The sequence below is a fragment of the Gracilinanus agilis genome, chromosome 2, assembly GCF_016433145.1.
Source record: "Gracilinanus agilis isolate LMUSP501 chromosome 2, AgileGrace, whole genome shotgun sequence".
NCBI lineage: Eukaryota > Metazoa > Chordata > Mammalia > Didelphimorphia > Didelphidae > Gracilinanus > Gracilinanus agilis.
The window spans coordinates 523,732,074-523,757,034 of record NC_058131.1 but is presented as its reverse complement, the minus strand read 5'-3'; the positions used below and the strand labels follow the sequence as shown (position 1 = coordinate 523,757,034).

At 40.7% G+C, this 24,961-nt stretch overlaps 1 protein-coding gene across 1 annotated transcript in view; it reads left to right on the top strand.

Annotated features, from left to right (window-relative positions):
* The window catches only part of SORD (sorbitol dehydrogenase), a 65,227-nt gene extending 55,775 nt beyond the window's left edge, over positions 1-9,452 (top strand). Inside the window, exons 7-9 of the mRNA XM_044665074.1 lie at positions 750-925; positions 7,878-7,999; positions 9,139-9,452. Coding sequence (XP_044521009.1) covers positions 750-925; positions 7,878-7,999; positions 9,139-9,304 — 464 coding nt within the window. The 3' untranslated portion in view covers positions 9,305-9,452. The remainder of the gene's footprint in view (positions 1-749; positions 926-7,877; positions 8,000-9,138) is intronic.
* Positions 9,453-24,961: the final 15,509 nt, after the last annotated feature.

Below are 24,961 nucleotides of genomic sequence, written 5' to 3'. Positions count from 1 at the left end.
CCATGCAGACATTTTGATTCTCCTTTGTTTCCCTCAATGCCCGACACTTAACAAACCCTTAACATTAGATAGACCAAGTATGCCGATTGGCACACAAATTAAAAAAAAGGTTTTTTCTAGCTATGAAAATGAACTCTAAATACAAGTAATTACTAACAAATGATAAAATTTTTATCTTACTCTTCGTCTTTACCTTATGGATAAAATGAAAAAGTTTTGATACAGTTTGATCCTTTGAGATATTCTTATTCTTATATTCTGGTCCTTCTATTAAGAAATAGTTAAATGGGGGCAGCTGGGTAGCTCAGTGGAGTGAGAGTCAGGCCTAGAGACAGGAGGTCCTAGGTTCAAACCTGGCCTCAGCCACTTCCCAGCTGTGTGACCCTGGGCAAGTCACTTGACCCCCATTGCCCACCTTTACCACTCTTCCACCTATGAGACAATACACCGAAGTTAAGGGTCTGGAAAAAAAAAAAAGAAATAGTTAAATGGTTGAAATTGATAGAGGTTTTGTGTATATGAGAAAGAGAGAGATGGGGGGGGGGAAGGAGAAAGAGAAAGAGAGAGAGAGAGAGAGAGAGAGAGAGAGAGAGAGAGAGAGAGAGAAACTCTATGAAGGATTTTAGAATACATTCACCAAAGCTGCTCACATTTTGAGAGGGAAGAGTTTAGTTGTTCCTCTTGCCATATATCTCTATCCATTTTTTTGGTTTCATTGCTTGATCAGGCTACCTTTTTTTAAACCTCAGATGTTAACTCTACTCGACTGGAAAAAGCCAAAGAATGTGGGGCCAATTACATCTTGCAGGTCAAGGAGGAGAGCCCTCAGGAAGTTGCTAGTAAGGTAGAAAACCTCCTTGGACAAAAACCAGATGTCACCATTGAGTGTTCTGGAGCGGAGTCTTCTGTCCAGACCAGCATCTATGTGAGTTTTCTCTTTAGTGAATCATAATTGAACTTATTTCAACAGAAAATGAATACTAATTATTTAATTGCTCCATGAAGCTAACTAGATACTGTGTATAGCTGATTTGGAGGTAGTGTGGCATAGTAGGAAACTTGTTAACAAGAAGTATGAACCTTCTTTCTGGCTCCATTTTCATCACTGACCTATTGTGTGGCTATGGGTTAACCCAGTGATGGGCAAACTTTTTAAAGAGGGGGCCAAAGGAAAGAAAATGCTCATCTGTCAGTCTGTTTCTAAGGCAACTCTTTCGAAGTTTCATTGTATTGTATCCTACTCATTGTATTCATCAGATTAGGAATAATGTCACACAGCCGGAAAGAATATTTCAGAGAGCCACATCTGGCCTGCCAGCCATAGTTTGCCTATTACTGGGTTAACCTATTGGTTGACCCCAAAAGGCCATTAGTTATCTTTTTTTTTTTAAATCCTTACCTTCTGTCTTAGAATCAATACTGTGTACTGGTTCTAAGGCAGAAGAGTGGTAAGGGTAGGCAATGGGGGTGAAGTGCCCAGGGTCACACAGCTATTCATTAGTTACCTTCTCTGGATTTTAGTTTCTTTACCTGCAATCATGATAACTGCATCTATCTTGCCTAAGTCACAGGGTTATCAGGAAGAGCAAACGAGATGGAATTATTTTGTCTTCTCTTTTTTACATCATAAAAAGATGGTTTTTTTATACAAGCTATATAGAGAGCTATCCCATGTAACAGAATTTTTTGAAGAAAAAAACCCAATACAGCTGATTGATATACTAAAAAAGTCCCAAAATATGTGAAATGTATAGCACCTGTGGACTTCTCACCTCCACAAAGTAGTGGTATGGGAGGTGTTTACTTATATCTCTTCATTTGAATCCTGCTTGATCTTTATAATTTTATTATTTGCTTTTGATATTTTGGTTGTGGTTGTTCTTTCTATTTGCACTGTTGTGGTTATTGTTCAAGTATTGGCTTTGCTTACTTCATTCTGTATTATTCGTGTAGATCTTCTTTGTTTCTCTGGATTCCTCGCAATCATCTTTTTTTATAGTACAGTTAAATTTCATTACATTCGTTTACCATACTTTGCTTAGTCATTCCCCACTGGGTGGGCATCTGCTTTGTTTTCAGTTCTTTGCTGTCATAAAAAGTGCTGCTTTTTGTGGGCCTATATGGGGAATTTCTTCTTATCAATGACTTCCTTGAGGCAGGAGCCCAGCAACGGAATCTTTGGTTTGAAGGGCTTGGACATTTTAGACACATTATAGGCATAATTCCAAATTGCTTGTCATTTCACAACTCTGCCAACAATATATTCATATGCCTATTCTTCCACAAGCCCTTCAACATTGACTGTGGTCATTTTTGGTCATTTTTGTCCATTTGTGGGATGTGAGGTGAAACCTCAGGATTCTTTTGATAGGCATTTCTCTTATTACTAGTGATTTAGAACATTCTCTCTTGTGGTTCTGAATTCAAGATACTTTTCCTAACACATATTAGCTATTGGGCCTGGACCAAGTCACTTAACCTCTCAATGATATCAACTACTCTTTAAGATTACAAATTACAGAGGAGCTGTTCATCTGCAGCAATGGGAAGGGCATTTACACACTGGGAGCTCCCTATTCCATTGAAAACAGAGGTCTGGACCAACAAGCTATTGTGATAATGTATAAAGTGTGATCAAAACATAGGATATTGTCATTCAACAGAACCAAGCCTTTTTTTTTTTTGAGGGCTGAAGTCATAGGAGAGGGGCCAAGGAAACCATGACTTGACTCACAAGAGATGGGCACCACCTTCCATTCCTCCCTAGCTCACTTTATTTAGGGAAATTGCTCCCTATGACAGTTCAGCATAAGATCACACCCATCAGGTCTTTGGGAATCATAACAATCAAACTTCTCTCTCTAAAACCTCATAGTTACCCCCCCCCCCAAAAAAAAACCCAAACAAACAAAAAACAAAAATCCTTCTTCCTGGGACTTGGACTAGATGAGAATCCAAAGATTTCTTTATCTTGAAGGCCACTAGTGCCTCTGGGGAACCCATGACCACACAACAAGGTAATAGGTGGGGAAAGAGAAATGAAGGAAGGAAGGAGGAAAAAACACTTAAAAGTGAAAAAGTAGGAAAGCAGCTGGGGCTAAGGGAGGGAAGCATGGAAAGAGGAAGGAGAAGGAAAGGCCTGCAATGAAGAGGTCAAGAGCAGGTGATGGCTCAGGTTGCCTCGGGCATCACCAAGAAGCTGGACTCTGGACTTCCTCCTTCCGGCTCTGAGTCACAGAGCTGTTTTGGGGAAACCCAACATCCCCAGGAAGAAACTGCTGTCTACGTGAGCTGGGCAGGGAGGGCAAGTGAGGGCAGCTACCTTTTCTAGCATAGCAGAGGTTTAAGCTTGCACTAGTAATGCATTTTACCTAGAATAGATAGGGCTGGCCCTTCTCTCTGTCGGTTTGTCAGCTGCGGCATTAGCATCGTCACATCGTCGTCATCCCTAACATTTCTATAACGTTTACTATGTGCCAGACACTGTGTTGACAGAGATATTCATTGCTTTGCAATGATTATCTCATCTAATCCTTCTGACAGCCCCGGCAGGTAGGTGCTATTTTATCTTCGTTTTACAGAGGGGGAAACTGAGGCAAACAAGTGCAGCGATTTGTTGAGGGCCACGCAGGGAGTGAGTATTGGGGACTGAACTTGAACTTGGGTCTTCCTGACTCCAGACCAGATGTTCCATTCACTGTACTACCTAGCCATTTAGTAAATATGTATGGAGTACCTACTATATTTGAGACACAGTATCGTGTGAGAGTCTTCCCTTCAAGGGACTTTATAGTCTGGTTTCCTAGTCCTGTGGCCCTAAGAGCTATGTGCAAAGGCTAGGCTAGTACAGTAGTTAACATCTCGTAGCTCCCAGATGTCACATCCTGAGAGAAACCACGTCCAAACACTTCCATCCCACTCTTGGGGCACTGGGGAGCATTTAGCACTTTCAGCAGGCATCCTTCTGTCCCTAAGACGGGGAAATGTCCTATTGGAGTGGCGTCAAGACCAGAGCCAGCATGCATGACAGATGGCACAGAATGCTGGGGCAGCTCATTGCCATTGGGCAGGGTGAGGCGGAGACAATGGGCCTGGTGGCCAGGATGGATCTTTGTTAGAAACGCTTCCCTACCACATGGTGACTAGATAATATTAAAAGCAGAGAGAGGTGGCCTGTGCAACTGGAGCTGAATTGATGTCATCATCTCCTTAGCCTAATATTGGTGATAAAGTCACACCTGCAGAGTGAAGGTCGGGGCTGCCCAACATTCCTTTGTCTGTGGACAACAAACACAGAGACCTGCCATGGTGATGCCTGTGTTTGCTCTCGCCCTTCCTTCAATTAAGGGGTGAAGTGGAAAGGAGGAAACGTTGATGGGGAAAATAAAAGACTTTTTTTGGGATTTCTCAACCAAGAAGTCTCTTCTGCTTATTGAAGTTTGAACCTAGATAACCTTCTGTTACAAGAGGACCATTCCAGCCTTTGGAACAACATTTCCTTCTTTGATTCAGTCTCATGTAAAGAAGTGGTCCAGGAGCAGCTAGGCAGCTCAGTGGACAGAGAGTATTTTGCATAAAATTCAGACCTGGAGGCAGGAGGGTCTGGATTGAAATCTGGTCTCACACGTTTCCTAGCTGTGTGACCCTGGACAAGTCACTTAATCCCCATTGCCTAACCCTTACCCCTCTTTTGCTTTGGAACCAATACTTGCTATTGATTTTAAGACAGAAGGATTAAAAAAAAAAAGAAGTGGTCCTACTCCTTGCTAAGGGTAACTCCTCGACATGATGCTTTGATCTCATTCCCTGACAACTGCTCAGGAGAATTACTCTTCAGTCATCTCCACTGTCTTGTCTTCAAACCCTCACTTTCCAGTGACTTCTTTGCTAACTACAAACAAGCCCCCATGGCCTCCATCTGCCAAAGATCTCACTTGAGTCTAGTTCTCATCCTTTTTCTATGCTCCTCTTCATGGACAGACTCTGAGAAAACCCTCTCAGCTACCTTTCTTCTTCCCTATAAGCCCTCTTTCACCTGCCTTTTAGTCTTAACATTAGATTAAAATTGCCCTTTCCAAAGTTGCCAAAGTTACCCTTTTAGATTATCTTTTATCTGTGTATCTCTTATACAAACCTAGGTTGTTTGCCTGCTTGATTGTTTTTTTAAACTCGTACCTTCTGTCTTAGGATCAATACTGTGTATTGGTTCTAAGGCAGAAGAAGGGTAAGGGCTAGGCAACTTAAATTAAGTGACTTGCCCAGGGTCACGCAGCCAGGAGGTATCTGACATCACATTTGAACCCAGGACCTCCAGACTCCAGGCACTGAGCTACCCAACTACTCCTTTTTTTTTTTTTTTTTAAACATATCATCTCCCCTATCAGAATGTACCCTCCTTCAGGGAAGGGACAATTTTTTGCCTTTGTTATATTCTCCTAACTCAGCCCAGCCTGTTGCAGCCTGAATAAGAGCTTAATAAATGCTTGTTGACTGACTCATGCATAGTCTGACTGACTATTGTGAGAGGGCCCTTATTCCTTTTTTTTTTCTCTCACAGATATTAGGAGATATAATAAACCAGTTGTCTCTGACTTGCCAAATCTAATGACTTTTTCCTCAATCTTATTTCTTCTTGGCCTCTTAACAAATTTGACGCTGTTGATAGACTTTTCCTCCTGGGTATTCTCTCCTTGGTTTTCATGGCATATCTCTCTCCTGGTTCTCTTCTTACCTGTCCCAATTACTCTTAGTCTCCTTTGTTGATTCTTTCTGTTGCACCCATATTCATGTCCTTCTGTCAAGGCTGTGTCTAGTCTATGATATTTTTCTTGGTGCTCTCATCAGCTCCCATAGGTTCTGTGATCATCTCTGTGGAGAGGATTTCCAGATCTAGACAGCCACATGTACGTTGTATATCTATGACATTAAAAAAGAGGCATTAGTCTGCTTTGCTGACATCTCTGAAGGACCACGAGAGTTTTTTCCATCTAGCCTGTTAGCAACTGAAACCTCCCCTATGTCTTGTCTCCCTCGTTAGAATATAAACTTCTCAAGAACTGAAACTCTTTTGTTTTCAGTTTATTTCTCCTGTATACAGCACAGTGCCCGGCACATAGTAAATGCTTAATAAAACCTTCTTTCCTTCCTTCATACCTTTGTACTAACAAAAACACTGCCACCTCCCCTTTGCCTCCTAGTTTGGGGGTATATTATTGTTATTCCCATTTTATAGTTGAGGAAACAGAGGTGGACAGAAATGAAGAGACTTGCCTAGGATCAGACACATCAAGGTGGTGCCTGAGACTAGATTTGAACTTGGGTCTTCCAAACTCCAGGCCCAGTTATCCACTTTTCCACCTACCCATCTACCATATAGGCTCATATATCTGGGGCTGGAGGGGATCTTAAAAGTCATCTGCTCCAACCCTCTCATTTAAAAGATGAGAAAATTAAGTGATCTACCCAGGGTCACTTAGCTAATACTTAGCATGGAGAGGTGGGGATGAAAAGGGCATAGAAGAATTAGAAAACGTGATCCCCACCCTCACAATACTTACAGTTTAGTTGACTAGATGAAGCTTACATTCTTGAAACAATCAGAGAAGAATATAGCAGCCTGTTATCAAGTCTCTACCTGTGAGACTCAGTTTCTTCATCTTTAAAATGGAGATAATCATATCAACATCATAAGAGGCAGCATGTTGTAGTAGAGAGAGGGTGGGCTCAGAGTCAGGAAGACTTGTGGTCAAGCTCTGCCTCTGAACACATACTAGCTGTTTGACCAAATCATCTAAGCTCTTATTGCCCCTAAAAAATACATAGGAGTTGCTGGTCTGATTAATGGAGAGGATTTCCATATTGGGGAATTGCCCACAATGATTAAAAATCACAGTATTTGGGGGGGCAGCAAGGTAGGTGCAGTAGAGAGAGAGCCAGGTGTGGAGTCAGGAGAACCTGGGTTCAAATCTGGCCTCAGACACTTCCTAGCTGTGTGACCTTGGGCAAGCCATTGCCTGGCCTTTGCCCTTCTGTCTTAGAGTTTACAAAGACAGAAAGAAAGGATTATATTTTTAAAATTATATAAAATTTATATATAAAAAATATATAAAAATCACAATATTTTTCAATAATTGCCTCACAGAATGATTTTGATTTTACACTTGTAAACTATAAAATACAATGTGAGCTGAAATCATTCTGTACTGCTCTGGTGTCTTTAGTCAAATTATAAGTCAAATTCACGGGCTTCTTTGTAATTGTTCCATTGGTCCCATCTTGGAAACTCCTTATTCTTTGGAGTTTTCACTGATTATATTCTTTATTTCATCTGTATTTAAAAAGGCATTGTTTGGGGGCAGCTGGGTGGCTCAGAGAGCCAGGCCTAGAGACAGGAGGTCCTGGTTTCAAATCTGTCCTCAGACACTTCCTAGCTGCATCACTTAATCCCTATTACCTGACCCTTACCTTAATATTGATTCTAGGAAGGTAAGGATTTAAAAAAAAAAAAGACCTTTTTATTTTTTGGTTGCATCTGACTCTTTGTGACCCCATGGACCATAGCTATATCCCTGGGGTTTTCTCAACAAGGATACTGGTGTGGTTTGCCATTTCCTTCTCCAGTGGATCCTTTTATTGGGCCACCAGAGGGTAAGTGGCAAACCACTCCAGTATCCTTGCTGAGAAAACCCCATCTGAGGCAGGGCTTGAACTCAAGTCTTCCTGAGTCTAGGCCCATCATTCTATCTACTAAATGAACCCTGAGGAACTATCCACTCTGGGCAGAAATGATCCTTTAAGAGTAGGTCACACAGCATTTAGCGGGTAATAGAAAGCCTTTATTTGTGATTTCTGACTTCCTGTTTTTGATCTTCTTTTAGGCCACTCGTCCTGGCGGGGTGGTGGTGCTGGTAGGATTGGGCAATGAGATGGTCAGCATCCCCTTGGTCCATGCAGCAGCCCGGGAGGTGGACATCAGAGGCGTGTTTCGATATTGCAATACGTAAGTATCCCCTGTGTGTGCCCTGACGTGGAACCGTATGTGTCAGAGAGAGCCCCAGGCTGGCTTCTTGAGAGCCCCCTCCTCCCCCACCCCCCGACTTCCCCAAGTACTCTCAGAATGCAGATCCTGGCCAGAGTCAGAGAACCTGCGTTCAGATCTCACTTCTTACCCTGAATTACCTCTCTGACCTCTAGCAAGTCACTTAGCTTCCCTGGGCCTCGGTTTCTTCATCCGTAATATGAGGAGATGGGACCAGATGACTTCCAAGGTCCCTTCCAGCTCTAGCCCGATCATTGATATTTGTGTGATCTCATTTTCTAGTTACTTTTAAAGGAGACAAGACGCCCTTTGGCTCACTTAGCTGCTGTCTGTCGTCTCAGGGCCAGTTTTTTCCTGCCCCTGCCCCCTGTTCTGTTGAGCTAACTGCATTGGAGATTCTTTTGTCATTGTTACCTCTTGCAGCTTCCTCATAGGCTTGTAGGATTAGAGCTGGAATGGAGCTCAAAAGTCACCCGGATCATTACACCAGTTCAGAGCAGGAAGGGACCTTAGAAGTCATCTAGATAAATCCCTCCTTTTATATATATATGCAAGTGAAGACCCAAGAAATGTGAAGGGACTTACCTGAAGCTACTGAAATAATGATAAGTGGCAGAGCCCAGACTGGCCCCCAAGTCCTTACTCTCGAAGTCCAGCCTTCTTTCAGCACTGAATACAGCGCCGGGCACAGAGTAGGTGCTTAATAAATGTTCACTGATTGATTTCTGCCGCACCATGTTTTGACATCTGCCTGGCTCTTCTGACCCTGATCGAGAGGTGAAGAGTGGAGTAGGGAAATGATAGTTTCAGAAAATTCTGAAGTCTTGGGGTCAGGAACTGCCATTGATGTCAAATGATCTGGAATAAGACTCTGTGCCTTGTCAGCCTCCAGCCCTGCCTGCTGCCCTGAGATGGTCCATTTCAGGACAGGTGAACAGTGGCTTTGGGCAAGTGAGCAGGCAGCTCTGGAGTAGGGTATATAGAGGATTGTGTCAGGGACCCAGTTTGGAATCTCAACTCTGTCACTTACTAGCTGTGTGGGCAATCTAGTAATTGTATTCAAGGTATATTTAATTATTTGGGTTTTTTTTTCCTCCTAGATGGCCCATGGCAATCTCGATGCTTTCGTCCAAGTCGGTGGATGTCAAGCCCTTAGTCACCCACAGGTTTCCTCTAGAAGAGGCTCTGAAGGCCTTTGAGACATCCAGCAAGGGATTGGGGATAAAGGTCATGCTTAAATGCGATCCCAATGATCAGAATCCCTAATATCGATATGACTTCTTGCCCTCCATCCTCACTCCTCTCTGCTCAAAGACTCGCCAAACCAAAATGCTTTGGAGGAGATGGATCTTTTTGTTGGAGTGATTTATTTTGAATCATTAAGAGCAAATAAAAAGAACACATTCTAACAAGAGAGCTTGATCCTGGAAGTAATTTATAAAAAAAAAATACAAATAGGGAGAGCTTTGGGGAATTTGTAGCAGTGGTGATCTGTTTACGCAGTGCAAAGTTCACCCAAGTAGAGCAGAGTTTGGCTGTCAGTTTGGTTTGAGTAACTCCCCTTCTTCCTGGTGTGTTTTAGTTGGGCATGGCTGGGAATCTGGAACGTTAAGACAAGTGACACTTGTCCCATTTCACAAAGAAGAATGGGGAGTTGGGGAGGGGAAGCCTGGGGCAAGGACCCTTCAGTGAATCATCTCTGGGCCAATACACACATCTCTCTGAAATCCATCAATGGTGCACTGGATCCTAGAGATGGAAATAGGGGATCAATCATTTCTGTCCAAAACAGTGTTGCCAGTGAATGTGTATTTGTTAACAAAAACTTTGAACTCTTAATATCAATTTTAAGACAGAAGAATGGCAAGAGCTAGGCAATTGGGGTTAAATGACTTGCCCAGAATCACGCAGCTAAAACAGTATCAAAGGCCACATTTGAACTCCGGTCTTCCTGATTCCAGGCCTGGTGCTCTATCTACTGTACTACCTAGTTGCCCCTAACAAATACTTTTTCAATTTATTGAGGAAAGGAAAATAAGAAAAGTAGCTCCATCTAACTTAGGATCTGTGGTAACTTGAAAAATGAAAATATTGTATCTGTATTCAGATCAGGTTTTCTCTTCTTGAATGTAGACATGCAAGAGTCCTTTAGTCAGGGATTTAATTAAGTCCCATCAGACCTCTAGCAGCTAAGACAAGTCTGGGGAGAAGAGCTGAGCCAAGTGGCCCAAGGGATAAATTCTTTCATTTCCAGAGAGCCTCTCAGGGCCTTCTTCAACAAAGGTGCGCCCCGCATCCCAGTTAGTTCCAAAAGGGCTTCATCTGCCACTCCCAAGGATATCACTTGATTTAATTCTCAAATTGAAGAACCCACAAAATCCTCAGCTAAGACTAGACATAGGGAAACTTTGGGGCAATTGCCCCCTAAAATGTCCCCTGGTCAAGAGATCTAATAAGGAGAACTGTGAAAATTTAGATATTAAAGAGGAAAAAACTAAAAAAACAAAAACAAAGCTCTAAAAGAAGACCCTTTACAGAAGTTTTCTGTCTGGCCTAGAGATACTAGTCAGTAGCTTTGTCTCGCATAGCTAGTGGGATTTGAATCTCCCTTGGTATCTTATTTTGAGCCATCCAGGCAGCTATTTTAAACTCTGAAATAATTTAAAAAACAATTCCAGGGGGTAGCTATGTGGCTCAGTGAATAGAGAGCCAGACCTGGAGACAAGAGGTCCTGGGTTTGAATTTGGCCACAGTAATTTCTTAGTTTTGTTACCCTGTCCAAGTTGTTGTCTAGCCCTCACCTCTCTTTTGCCTTGGATTGATTTAATCCTTAGTATTGATTTAAGACAGAAGGTAAGGATTTAAAAAACAAACAATTCCATTTAATTCTGCAGTGCCAAAGAGAGAGAGACCATGGCCTTCTGAGAGTTGCTGGGGGCATTAAGCAGGGAGTTTGAGACCTTGGGGTGTCATTCTCCCTTTTACCTAAGCCAGGGTTCTTTGGAACCTCAAGAAAGGACTCCCTATTCCCTGGAGACTTCCCTGGTATGATTGGACTAAACCAAAGTCAGCAGCCTTTAATTCATGGAGAGAGCTCTGATATATATAAAAATCTTGACTTTTGTCTGGCCACTGGACTTCAATGACTTGGGAAGAAAGTGTGAGGCCTAGGACTTTGGGCAACTCTGCCTCACTTAAATCCAATTTATGCTCAAGTCAAAAAACATCACCTGGAAATAATGTATGATTATTGACTGTGAATGACTTAACTATTAGCAATGCAAGGATTCAGGACAAATTTGAGGACTCCTGGCAAAAAAGTCTGTCCACAACCATAGAAGGAACTCATAGAGTCTGATTGCAGGGGCAGCACCCAGTTCTTTAAAAAAACAACTCTACTTTCTGTTCTAGTAACAACCCTAAGACAGAAGAGTGTCAAAGGCTAGGCAATCAGGGGTTAATAATTTGCTCAGGGAGCCAACTAGGTGGCTCAGTGCATAGAGAGCCAGGCCTAGAGATGGGAGGTCCTGGGTTCAAATGTGGCCTCAGACACTTCCTAGCTGTGTGACCCTGGGCAAGTCACCTAACCCCCCATGGCCTAGCCCTTACCCCTCTTCTGCCTTAGAACCCATACACAGTACTGATTCTAAAACAAAAGGTAAGGGTTTAAAAAAATAATTTGTCCAGGGTCACACAGCTAGGAAATCTCTGAGGCCAGATTTAAACCTCCTGACTCTAAGTCTGGCTCTATATCTACTGAGCCACCAAGTTGCCTGAAAATATACCATTCTTCACTTATTCCTCCATGAATTTTTCTCTAGTGTATTATGTGTTTTCTTTCACAACACAATGTATGTGGAAATAAATATATAACAATGCATGTGCAATCTATATTACCTGCCATTTTGGGGAAGGAGGATGGATAGGAAGAAATATGGATTGCAAAATGTCATAAAATGATTATTAAAAATTGTATCAAAACTATAACAAAGTTCATTTGGAATAACAAAAGATCAAGAATATCAAGGAAAATAATGGAAAAAAATGTGAAGGAAGGGGGCCTAGCAGTACCAGATATTAAACTATACTATAAAGCAGCAGTCATCAAAACAATATGATACTGGCTAAGAGACAGAAGGGAGGATCAGTGGAATAGACTTGGGGTAAATGACATCAGCAAGACAGTGTATGATAAATCCAAAGAGCCCAACTTTTGGGACATGAATCCACTATTTGGCAAAAACTGCTGGGAAATTTGGAAAACAATATGGGAGAGATTAGGTTTAGATCAACATATCACACCCTACACCAAGATAAATTCAGAATGGGTGAATGACTTGAATAAAGAGGGAAACTATAAATAAGTTAAGGGAACATAGAGTAGTTTACTTGTCAGATCTCTGGGAAAGGAAAGATTTTAAAACCAAGCAAGAGCTAGAGAAAATTATAAAATGTAAATTAAATGGTTTTGATTATATTAAACTAAAAAGCTTTTGTACAAACAAAAACAATGCAGCCAAAAATCAGAAGGGAAACAACAAATTGGGAAAAAATCAAGCCATTCCCCAATTGATAAATGGACAAGAGACATGAATAGCCAATTTTCAGATAAAGAAATCAAAAGTATCAATAAGCACATGAGAAAGTGTTCTAAATCTCTAATAATTAGAGAAATGCAAATCAAAACAACTCTGAGGTATCACCTCACACCTAGCAGACTGGCTAAAATGAAAGAAGGGGAGAGTAATGAATGCTGGAAGGGATGTGGCAAAACTGGGACATTAATGCATTGCTGGTGGAGTTGTGAACTGATCCAACCATTCTGGCTGGCAATTTGGAACTATGCTCAAAGGGCTATAAAAATGCCTGCCCTTTGATCCAGCCATACCATTGTTGAGTTTGTACCCCAAAGAGATCATAGATAAACAGACTTGTACAAAAATATTTATAGCTGTGCTTTTTGTGGTGGCAAAAAACTGGAAAAGGAGGGTATGTCCTTCAATTGGGGAATGGCTGAACAAATTGTGGTATCTGCTGGTGATGGAATACTATTGTGCTAAAAGGAATAATAAACTGGAGGAATTCCATGTGAACTGGAAAGACCTCCAGGAATTGATGCAGAGCGAAAGGAGCAGAGCCAGAAGAACACTGTACACAGAGATTGATATGCTAGGGTAAAATCAAATGTAATGGACGTCTGTAGTAGCAGCAATGCAATGACACAAGACAGCTCTGAGGGATTTATGGTAAAGATGCTACCCACATTCAGAGGAAGGACTGCAGGAGAAGAAACATAGAAGAAAAACAACTGCTTGAACACATGGGTTGAGGTGGACATGATTGGGGATGTAGACTTGAAACCACCACATCAATGCAGCTATCAACAATTTGGAAATAGGTCTTGATCAATGACACATGTTAAAACCAGTGGAAATGTGCATCAGCCATGGGTGGGGGGAGTGCGGGGGGTGAAGGAGCATGAATCATGTAACCATGTTAAAAATGAATATTAATAAATGTTTTAAAAAATTGTATCAACATGTAATATGGGGGAGAAGACAACCCCAACATTACCCAGTGATGTAATTTTGTTCATCTTTGAGTATAAAAGACAACAACCAACAGCAACCAGCACTGAGCTGGTTGTCATATGCGAAGCCTGCCTGGCCTGTGGTCCACAACACTCCCCAGTGTGGCAGGAACCAGATTAGAATGTAATTCGGAGGGGTGCAGGGTGGGCAGCTACATTGCTCAAAGGATTGAGAGATGGGAGTTTCTGAGTTCAAAACTGGCCTCAGACACTTCCTAGCAGTGTGACGCTGAGCAAGTCATCTATCCCTGATTGTCTAGCCCAGTGATGATGAACCTATGGCATGGGTGCCAAAGATGGCATGCCGAGTACTCTCTGTGGGCACATGGCCACCCTCCTGCCCCCTTCCCAGTTAATTACTAGAAAGGCAGAGGGATTTGGGCAGAGCTGCTCCCTTACCCCTCTCTACTGTGAATGAACACATTTTTCACACCCCCTACCCCTCTGCCCAGCAGCCTAATGGGAGTGCACAGGAGGTAAGGTGGATGGCTCACAGGGAGCAGAGCTGGAGGGGAGCAGAGTGCTCAGACCACACCCCTCCCCCTCTCTACACTCATTCACTGAGGACATTCCTCACATCACCTGTCCCTCTGCCCAGCAGCCCACTGGGAGTGCATTGTTCCTCCCCTGTGTGGGGCAAATGGGGGGGCAGGGCATACCCAGCAAAGAGGGGGGGCATGGAAAAGGTTCCCCAACACTGGTTCCTCCTCAGTATTGATACTAAGACAGAAGGTTAAGGGTTTAAAAAAAACAAACGCATTTATGGAATGCCAGCTATGCTAGGTGCTAGACATACAAAGACAAATGTGAGTGTCCTTGTCCTCAAGAACCTTACATTTTATGGGGAAGACAAAAATAGTGTATAATTATCCTAAAATTCAAGGTTTAAAATCTTTTAAAACAATTTTAGGAAAAGAAAATCTCCAACACTCCAAATCAAGAAAGTAGATCTTTTGGAGAAGGTGCCAAAAGGATGCCTATAGAAACCAAACACTAAATCAAGAGATCCAGAGTGAACTTTGGGATATAATGAACTGAACTGAAGGGGGTTCAACATATCATTTATTCTGACTGTAAACTTATCCCAAAGGGGAATGCCCCCAATTGGCATTTTGTCAATATATCTATTAATCATTTTTGTTTTCTTTCTCTTTTCTTTCCCTCTTATCCCCAAATTGTTGTAATTTGTTCTTGTAAAATGTAATATTTTATACACCTCTAGTAAGAGAAGCTTTAGATGTATAAGCTACATAAATGTAATAATTCACTGGGGAGACCTGACATGTTAATCTTATAGAAAATAAGGAGGTTTTAACACACTGCTGGTCTCCCAAAGAATCAAAGGGGGGATTGTGTAAAGGGAACACCCCCCCCCCCCGAAACCACAAAGATACTGGAGTGGTTTGCCATTTCCTTCTCCAGCTCATTTTACAAATGAGGAAACTGAGGCAAACGGGGTTAGGCGACTTGCCCAGGGTCACACAGCTAGTAAGTGTCTGAGGTCACATTTGAACCCAGGAAGATGAGACTTCCTGACTTTAGGCCTGGTTCTCTCTCTACTTTGCCACCTAGTTGTCTAAGAAAGGCAAATCAGATATTTCTGATGGAGCCCCATGATTGTGATTATCCACCTTTAAATAGCTTTATACTTCACAATGCTTTCCATATCACTCAGAGAGGATGCAAATAGTACAAGTATTATTTCTCATTTTCCAGACTAGGAAAACTGAGGTTCAGAGATATTAACTCACCTATGGACAAAAAGTACATGTCATGGTGCCAGGATTCTACCCCACCTGACTCTAGATTCAATGTTCTTGCAATTATCACCCTGAAATGAGTTGGTTTTTTTTTAAAAAGTGGTGTATTTTCTGATCTATTTTGGAATGGACTCAACCTCCATGGGAAGGAGCAGGATGGGTCCTGTGGTTCTGACTAATCTTACACCTCATTCAACTCATCTCCCCCAAAATTCTCAGTGGTGGGATAGAACCCAAAGCTGTTTTGCCCTTATTGATACTTAGACAAACTTCAGCACATAATCTTCCAGGAAAGTGGAATTTGCATACTTATAAGATCATTTACCCAAAAGTGGGGTGTTTCAGATGGTCAGAATGCCTAGGATTATAGATTTAGAACTGAAGAAAAACTCAGATATCACTTCATCTAGCCCCTTCATTTTGCAGGTAAAGAAACAAGATGGAGGTCAGGTAAGTGGCTTTCAGGTCACAGAGGTAGCAGTAAGCATCACAGTGGAGATTTGAACCTCTGACTTCCTCTGACTTCAGGTAGCATCCATTCTATCATGTTCTCTGTCTGTTTCCCCCATGGGCCCACTATGTACCCAGCCCCTTATTGTGAATTCAATTGGATTACATTCTGTGAGGAGAGCAAAGCACTGCATTCTTTCCTTCTCATATAACATGGAACTAACTTGTGACTGTCTATTCTAGGACTGTCTCTGTCATTAGTCACCTGCCTACAATTTTAGGAATTTCAGAAAAGTCCCTCTCCACCTGCTTGGTGCTGCCAGAAATTCCCTTTACAATTCACAAAAATATTTGCACAATTAGAGGCTTTAAATGCAATTATATCTTGGGGGACATACCACTTGGGCTTCAATTCATACTACAGTGTAAATGACTAATACTAGAATAATTTCTAAGAACTTGAATTACTAGTTGGAAAGAGTACTTGAAGGGGATATTCCAGAGAAAGAGGAGATAAAAAGACCCAAAAAATTCTTTTTAGTGGCTCTTCCATCCAAATTTTCCCATTCCTTCTCCTCTAACTACCTTCCACAACATTTTGCATGGAAGAAAGAGACATCTAGCTCAGCTTTTGTACACGTATTGGTCTGTCTCAACCTTAATGGCCCCTTTCCTGAGACATTCTGTATCATCTGTGGCTTCACTCTGGCCAGAATGAATTAATGTTCTATTGCTCTTCCTTCCTTTAGTTCTAAGTGAAAAACTCTTTAGGAAGGGAAGCAAGAAAGCGCGCTATTTCTCCTCCCACTTTCTGAATAAACTTCATAAATATTGATTGACAAAGTTTGAAGTTAATCAGTTTCCCCCCACCGAGCCTATGGAATGTGGTCGCTCAGCAAAGTTTTCTATAGCCCCTGCCAGAAGAATTAAACTCTCAGGACTGGATCAGTCCTGGCTTCTGTGTAATCTGTCACTAGTGCTAACACCTTCCTGGTTCTCAGTCAACATTCAATACCCCACCCAGTAGGATCAGCTGGAACCAGGTTTAACAACCAGGAGGAGGTCAGAATGGGCCACAGTGGACTCCAGGACTTCAGCATGGAGAAGCAACCTCAAACCAGAGTGGGGAAAGGCAAAGCCAGGTTGATCCAGAGAGGTGGGAAAGGGCTACAGACATGGGAAAATGACACAGGTTGCTCCTACTTCATTCATCATTCAGACATATTCATTTTTTTTTCAATTTTAATTTTTAGAAAAATTTTCCATGGCTACATGATTCATGTTCTTACTTTCCCCTTCACCCTGCCATGGCCGATGCACATTTCCACTGGTTTTAACATGTGTCATTGATCAAGACCTATTTCCATATTATTGATAATTGCACTGGGGTGGTCATTTCAAGTCTACATCCCCAATCATGTCCGCCTCAACCCATGTGTTCAAGCAGTTGTTTTTCTTCTGGGTTTCCACTCCTGTAGTTCTTCCTCTGAATGTGGGTAGCGTTCTTTTCCATAAATCCCTCAGAATTGTTCCTGGGTCATTGCATTGCTGCTACTACAGACGTCCATTACATTCGATTTTACCACAATGTATCAGTCTCTGTGTACAATGTTCTCCTGGTTCTGCTCTTTTCACTCTGCATCAATTCCTGGAGGTCTTTCCAGTTCACATGGAATTCCTCTAGTTTATCATTCCTTTTAGCACAATAGTATTCCATCACCAAAAGATACCACAATTTGTTCAGCCATTCTCCAATTGAAGGACATACCCTCCTTTTCCAGTTTTTTGCCACTACAAAGAGCGCAGCTATAAATATTTTTGTATAAGTCTTTTCCTCTATGATCTCTTTGGGGTACAAAACCAGCAATGGTATGGCTGGATCAAAGGGCAGGCAATCTTTTATAGCTCTTTGGGCATAGTTCCAAATTGCCATCCAGAATGGTTGGATCAGTTCACAACTCCATCAGCAATGCATCAATGTCCCAGTTTTGCCACATCCCCTCCAACATTTATTACTCTCCCCTGCTGTCATGTTAGCCAATCTGCTACGTGTGAGATGGTACCTCAGAGTTGTTTTGATTTGCATTTCTCTAATTATTAGAGATTTAGAACACTTTCTCATGTGCTTATTGATACTTTTGATTTCTTTATCTGAAAATTGCCTTTTCATGTCTCTTGCCCATTTATCAATTGGGGAATGGTTTGGCTTTTTATACAATTAATTTAGCTCCTTATATATTTGAGTAATTAGACCTCTGTCAGAGTATTTTGTTATAAAGATTTTTTTTCCCATTTTGTTGTTTCCCTTCTGATTTTGCTTGCATTGCTTTTATTTGTACAAAACTTTTTTAATTTAATATAATCAAAATTATATCAAAATTTTGTAATTTTTTCTACCTCTTGCTTGGTTTTAAAATCTTTCCTTTCCCAAAGATCTGACAAGTATACTATTCTGTGTTCACCTAATTTACTTATAGTTTATAGTCCTTCTTTATATTCAAGTTATTCACTCATTCTGAATTTATCTTGGTGTAGGGTGTGAGATGTTGATCTAAACCTAATCTCTCCCATATTGTTTTACAATTTTCCCAGCAGTTTTTGTCAAATAGTAGATTTTTGTCCCAAAAGTTGGGCTCTTTGGGTTTATCATACACTGTCTTGCTGACATCACTTACCCCAAATCTATTCCACTGATCCACCCTTCTGTCTCTTAGCCAGTATCATATTGTTTTGATGACTGCTGTTTTATAGTACAGCTTGATATCTGGTACTGCTAGGCCCCCTTCCTTAACATTTTTTTCCATTATTTCCCTCGACATTCTTGATCTTTTGTTATTCCAAATGAACTTTGTTAGTTTTTTCTAATTCAGTAAAAAAGTTTCTTGATAGTTTGATGGGCATGGCGCTAAATAAGTAAATTAATTTGGGCAGAATGGTCATTTTTATTATGTTAGTTTGTCCCACCCATGAGCAGTCAATGTTTTTCCAATTGTTTAGATCTAGTTTTAATTGTTTGGAAAGTGTTTTGTAGTTGTGCTTGTATAATTCCTGTGTTTGTTTTGGTAGATAGATTCCTAAGTATTTTATATTGTCTAGGGTGATTTTAAATGGTGTTTCTCTTTCTACCTCTTGCTGCTGAGATGTTTTGGAAACATATAGAAATGCTGATGATTTATGTGCATTTATTTTGTATCCTGCCACTTTGCTAAAGTTGTTGATCATTCCTACCAGCCTCTTAGTTGATTCTCTAGGATTTTTTAAGTAGACCATCATATCATCTGCAAAGAGTGATAGCTTAGTCTCCTCATTGCCTATTTTGATACTTTCAATTTCTTTTTCTTCTCTAATTGCTTCTGCTAGTGTTTCTAGAACAATGTTAAATAATAGAGGTGATAATGGGCATCCTCGTTTCACTCCCATATATTCATTCTTAAATGATTATTAAATTCTGCAGACAAAACATTTCTAGGTGCTGAGAGGAAGAGATCATGGTATTAGGAAGTCATAGAATGTTCTCAGATTTACAAAGTAGCCCTTGACCTTTCTTGGAACTTATAGTCTACCCCAGGACAATGTATGCACAAGATATTTGATAAGTTCATTAGAGGGATACAAGACAAAATGTTAGATGAGATCTGAAGGGGCTTCTTGGGAAGACAAAAAAGAGAGAAATCATCAACTGGACTGGAAGCCCAGTAGAACCTTCCTCTAGTCTGTCCTTTGGCTATAGGGAAAGTCAGTCTGGAAGGCATGTCCTCCAGACTCAGAACTTTTGCTGGTTCCTCACCAGCTTGCTGAGTAAGTCCAGTCTTTCCTCCTTCCTTTTAGAACTTAACCCTTTCCTTGACTTGACTGGGACTCTTGGTATCATCTTTCTGTGTCTTGGCCACCTGAAGTTTTAATTTCTTACCCCTTTAATTTAATTCATTTAATGGGAGCCTATAGTTGCAAAGAGGAGGACATTAGTGGGCTTTAGAGTTTGTAGTATACCCTGATGCAGTGTACAGAGGGCCAGACTTGAAATCAGAAAGAACTAGGTTTGAATCTTGCCTGAAACTTCTTAGGTGTATCAATAAGTCTCAGTTTCCTCATCTATAAGATGGGGATTTTAATAGCATTTATTTCACAGAGTTGAGATCATTTATGTAAATAAAGCTCTTTTCAAACCGTAAAGTTTTTTTTTTGTTTTAGCAAATCATTTAATCTCTGTTCAGTTTCATCAGTAAAAGGAGATGCAATGTTTACACAATCTATCTTACAACATTGCTATAAAAAGTGGCTGTTGCTACTAGTTTCTTTTTTTAAGTAAGTAGGTAGCCAGTTAGTTGATAAACAATAATTAAGTGCTTATTATGTGTCACACACTATTACATTCTAGGAATACAAAGAGAGGCAAAAGTTGCTGAATTTCCAAGACTAATGTTTCCAAATGGATAAAATATGATTAAAAGAAGTACAAAGGAGACCCCATTGAAATACATGTAAAAACCAAAATATTTTTAAAAACAAATTCGAGGACCACAGGTTAATAATAGTTGGTGTAACAGAGGGAATATAGAAGAGGCCCAAGGAAAGAACCCTAGAGCACACCCAAGTAGATGTGATATGGATGAAAAATCAGCAAAGGAGACTGAGAAGGAATGGTCAGATAGGTAGGAGGAAAACTAGAAGAGCAGTGTCTAGAGATGAGAGATTATGTAAGAAGAATGATTAACGGTCTGGAGTCTGGAAGATCTGGGTTCAAATCTACCTTCAGATATTTCCTAGCTGTGTGATCCTGGACAAGTCTCTTTTGATCCCATTTGCCCAGTCCTTGCCTTTTTGTCTTAAGAGTTGTTGCTAACACAGAAAGTAAGAGCTTAAAATAAAAAGAGAGAGATCATTGGTATTTTTGGAGAAGGTAATTTTAGTTGAATAATGAGTTTTGGAAACCACATAAAAAAGGGTTAAGAAAAGAATAGGAAGAGAGGAAGTAGAGGCAGTATAGATGGTTTTCTCAAGAAGTTTAGGCATGACAACCTTCTTCATCTGGAAGAATAGAAAGTAAAGAATATCAAGGGAATAATCCAGAAAAAGTGTGGAGGAAGGTAGCCTTGCAGTACCAGATTTCAAACTATTACAAAGCAATAATTGTCTAAAACAACGTGGTACTGGCTAAAAAATAGAGATCAGTATACAACACACTGGTAAATGACTATAGTAATCTAGTGTTTGATGAACCTAAAAATTGAAGCTGGTGGCAAGAACTCACCATCTGACAAAAATGCTTGGAAAACTGAAAATCAGTTGGGCATAGATCAGCAAACTATATACCAAAATATGGTAAAAATGAATAAATGATTTAGATATAAAGGCAATAGCATAAACAAATCAGGAGAGCATGGAAAAATTTACCTGTAAGATTTTTGGATAAGGGAAGAGTTTATAACCAAACAAGAAAGAGTACTGTGGGAAGTAAAATGGACAGTTTTGATTTCATAAAATTAAAAAGCTTTTACACAAACAAAACCAATTTAGCCAAATTTAGAAGGGAAGCAGGAAACAGGGAAAACATTTTGGTAGCAAGTTTTTCTGAGAAAGGTCTCATTTCTCAAATATATAAGGAACTGAGCCAAATGCATTAAAAAAAAAGTAATTCCTCAACTGCTAAATGGTCAAAGGATATGAACAGGTGGTTTTCAGAAGAAGAAATCAAAGCTATCAATAGTCACTTGAAAAAATGCTCTAAATTGCTATTGATTAGAGAAAGGCAAATTAAAACAACTCTGAAGTGCCACCTTACACCTAACAGATTGGCTAACTAGACAGAAAAAGAAAATGACAAATGCTGGAAGGGATGTGGAAAAATTGGGACACTGACACACTGTTACTGGAATTGTGAAATGACCCAACCACCCTGGGGAACAATTTGGAATTATGCCCAAAGGGTTATAAAATTGTGCATACTCTTTGACCCAGAGAGACCAAGGAAAAGGAAAAAGACCAATTTGTATGAAAGTTTTAGTCACTGATTTTGTGTGGTGGCAAAGAATTAGAAACTGATGGGGAATGATCATCAATTGGGAGGTAGCTGAACTAGGTGTAGTAAATGATTGTGATGGAATACTCTTGTGGTATAATGGCAAGGCTAGTGGTTTCAGAAAGATCTGGGAAGACAGACTTATATGAACTTATGCAAAGAATTTAACATAAATTTGTACCTCCTCTTTTCTTTGTAAAAGGAAAGATTTGAAAATCCATTTCAGTCTTCGCCCCCAACTCTTTGATTGGGTTAAGAACAAGACTTGCAGCTTATCTGGATAAGGAAGACACCTTGTGGATCCCCAGTGTCCCAGGGGACACTTACCTCTTGTCCCACAAGACTCCTGGCATCCGGAAGACTGACTTCTAATCCAGACTAAGATCAAGTCCTTCCAGCCAGGCAGAGTTAGAAAAAGTGACATCTGTGGGTGCATAAATTAGGGATTGAAGAAGTTTTTTGTCTCTTTCCAGGTGAATGCATATACTAGGTGAGCATGGAGCTCCAGTTGGCAACTAGCCATGTGATTATGTGCCTTTTTTGTCTCCACCCCCCTTTACTATTTAATAAATCATTATAAAGTATTATACAGTCTCCAGAGAATTTTAATCTTAATGAAAGTGAAGTGAGCAAAAGCAGAACATTGTACAGAGTAACAGCAATATCGTAATGATATTCTCTGATCAATGCAATGATCCAAGACAATTCCAAAGGACTGATGATGAAAAATACTGTACATTTCCACAGAGAAGACTGCTGATCTCTGAGTGCAGATTGAATGATATTTGTTTCACTTTCTTTTTTCTTTTTTTTCTGCAATGTGGTTAGTATGGCAATATGTTTTGCATGACTTTTTGTATATAACTGATATATTGCTTGGCTTCTCACGGGATGGGGAAGAGGCAGGAGGGGGAGAAAGAATTTGCAACTCATTAAAAAATGTTGGGGCAGCTAGGTAGCTCAGTGGATTGAGAACCAAGCATAGAGACAGGAGTTCCTAGTTTAAAATCTGGCCTCAGACACTTCTTAGCTATGTGACCCTGGGCAAGTCACTTAACCCCCATTGCCTAGCCCTTACCACTCTTCTGCCTATTGATTCTAAAACAGAAGGTAAAGGTTTTCATTTATTTATTTGTTTGTTTGTTTGTTTGTTTGTGTTTTTAGAAAAAAATTTTCCATGGTTCCATGATTCTTACTCTCTCCCCTCCCTATCCCCACCCCCCCGAGGCAGACGTGCATTTCCACTGGTTTCTTCATGTGTCATTGATCAAGACCTATTTCCATATTATTGATAATTGCACTGGGATGGTTGTTTCAAGTCTACATCCCCAATCATGTCCCCATCAACCCATGTGTCCAAGCAGTTGTTTTTCTTCTGCGTTTCCACTCCTGTAGTTCTTCCTCTGAAGGTGGTAGCATTCTTTTCCATAAATCCCTCAGAATTGTCCTGGGTCATTGCATTGCTGCTAGTACAGAAGTCCATTACATTCTATTTTACCACAGTGTATCAGTCTCTGTGTACAATGTTCTCCTGCTTCTGCTCCTTTCACTCTGCATCAATTCCTAGAGGTCATTCCAGTTCACATGGAATTCCTCCAGTTCATTATTCCTTTGTGCACAATAGTATTCCATCACCAAAAGATACCACAGTTTGTTCAGCCATTCCCCAATTGATGGGCATATCCTCATTTCCAGTTTTTTGCCACCACAAAAAGAGCAGCTATAAATATTTTTGTGCATGTCTTTTTCCCTATGATCTCTTTGGGGTACAAATCCAGCAGTGGTATAGCTGGCTCAAAGGGCAGGCAATCTTTTATAACTCTTTGGGCATAGTTCCAAATTGCCATCCAGAATGGTTATATCAAGGTAAAGGTTTTTAAAGAAAAAAAAGTTAAAACTGAGAAAAAGAAAAGAAAAATGTTTAGTCATGAAGAAGAGAGAGATAGTTATTATTAGCTAACATCAAGTAAATCTTTTAAGTCAATGGACTTAAAGTCACATTATATTGGCTTATAGTATTCATTTGTTCTAACTATTCACCTAGGATTGAGGTCACCTTAAGTATACTGTCCTCTAGCTCTCATCTATGAATGAACCTATTCCTTCATCCTATTCTTCCTCCATTTCTGCAAGCCCTTGTGTTATAAAGAAAGGTGGGTCATAGGGAGATATAGATATCTAGTGATATGGATGTATCTCTGTATTCTCCCTAGGTGCAGATGATGGGGGAACACCAGCCCCAATCACCCTTGCTGGTTGTTATAATTTCCCCTTTCAATAACAGTTGCCCAGGGAGGACCCCTGAAAGGTTAGGTGGATGGGTTACCCTTTCAGGTCCAACCTGGGGTTGGATAAATTAATATAGGGCTCTGATTAGCCTTGGATCATGTCTGGTATCTGACTGTGTTTGCTCCCTCCCCAAGGGTCATGATATAAAGACCACTCAGGAAGGTACTTATTAAACACTCTTTATCTATAATCTATAATTAGGGAAAGGATAAATAGGATAAGGATTGGGGATTGGAGACCCTGTCAATCTAATATCTATAACTAATTAACACTTAGGACTGAAGGCTATTGATTTAGTAGAAGCTGGAGCATTGTTCTTCACAACCCCTCTGGCCCAGCCTGGCCACTGCCAAGCCAGAGAATAGTGTCTGCCCTTGATGCAGCTGTGTTGGTGATTTTATTCTCTCAGCTTTCTCACTATCAGCGTTTGGTGATGTACTAGCCCTCACAGCCTTCAGGAAATATTCAGATCCTACCAACCCTCTTCTTCATAGACCTCCCAGCCTCCCTTCACCACCCAGGGACCCAAGCCCAAAGGAAGACAAAAAAAGTAAAAAGCCAAAGACCCCTTCCAGGTGGCTGTTAGGGTTATTTATCCTCCCAGGCCAACCAACTTTTGCCCCTGGCTCACAGCATCTGGAAACATTCCAATCTCTCCAACTGCCTCCCTTGTCAATCAAGGTGATATCCAACATTTCCCAGGATATGAATGTAACACTTGTTTCAGTAGTTCCCTCTTTTCCACTTGGCTCCATTCTAGAGCCAAGGAGAAGAGAGAGAGAGAGAGAGAGAGAGAGAGAGAGAGAGAGAGAGAG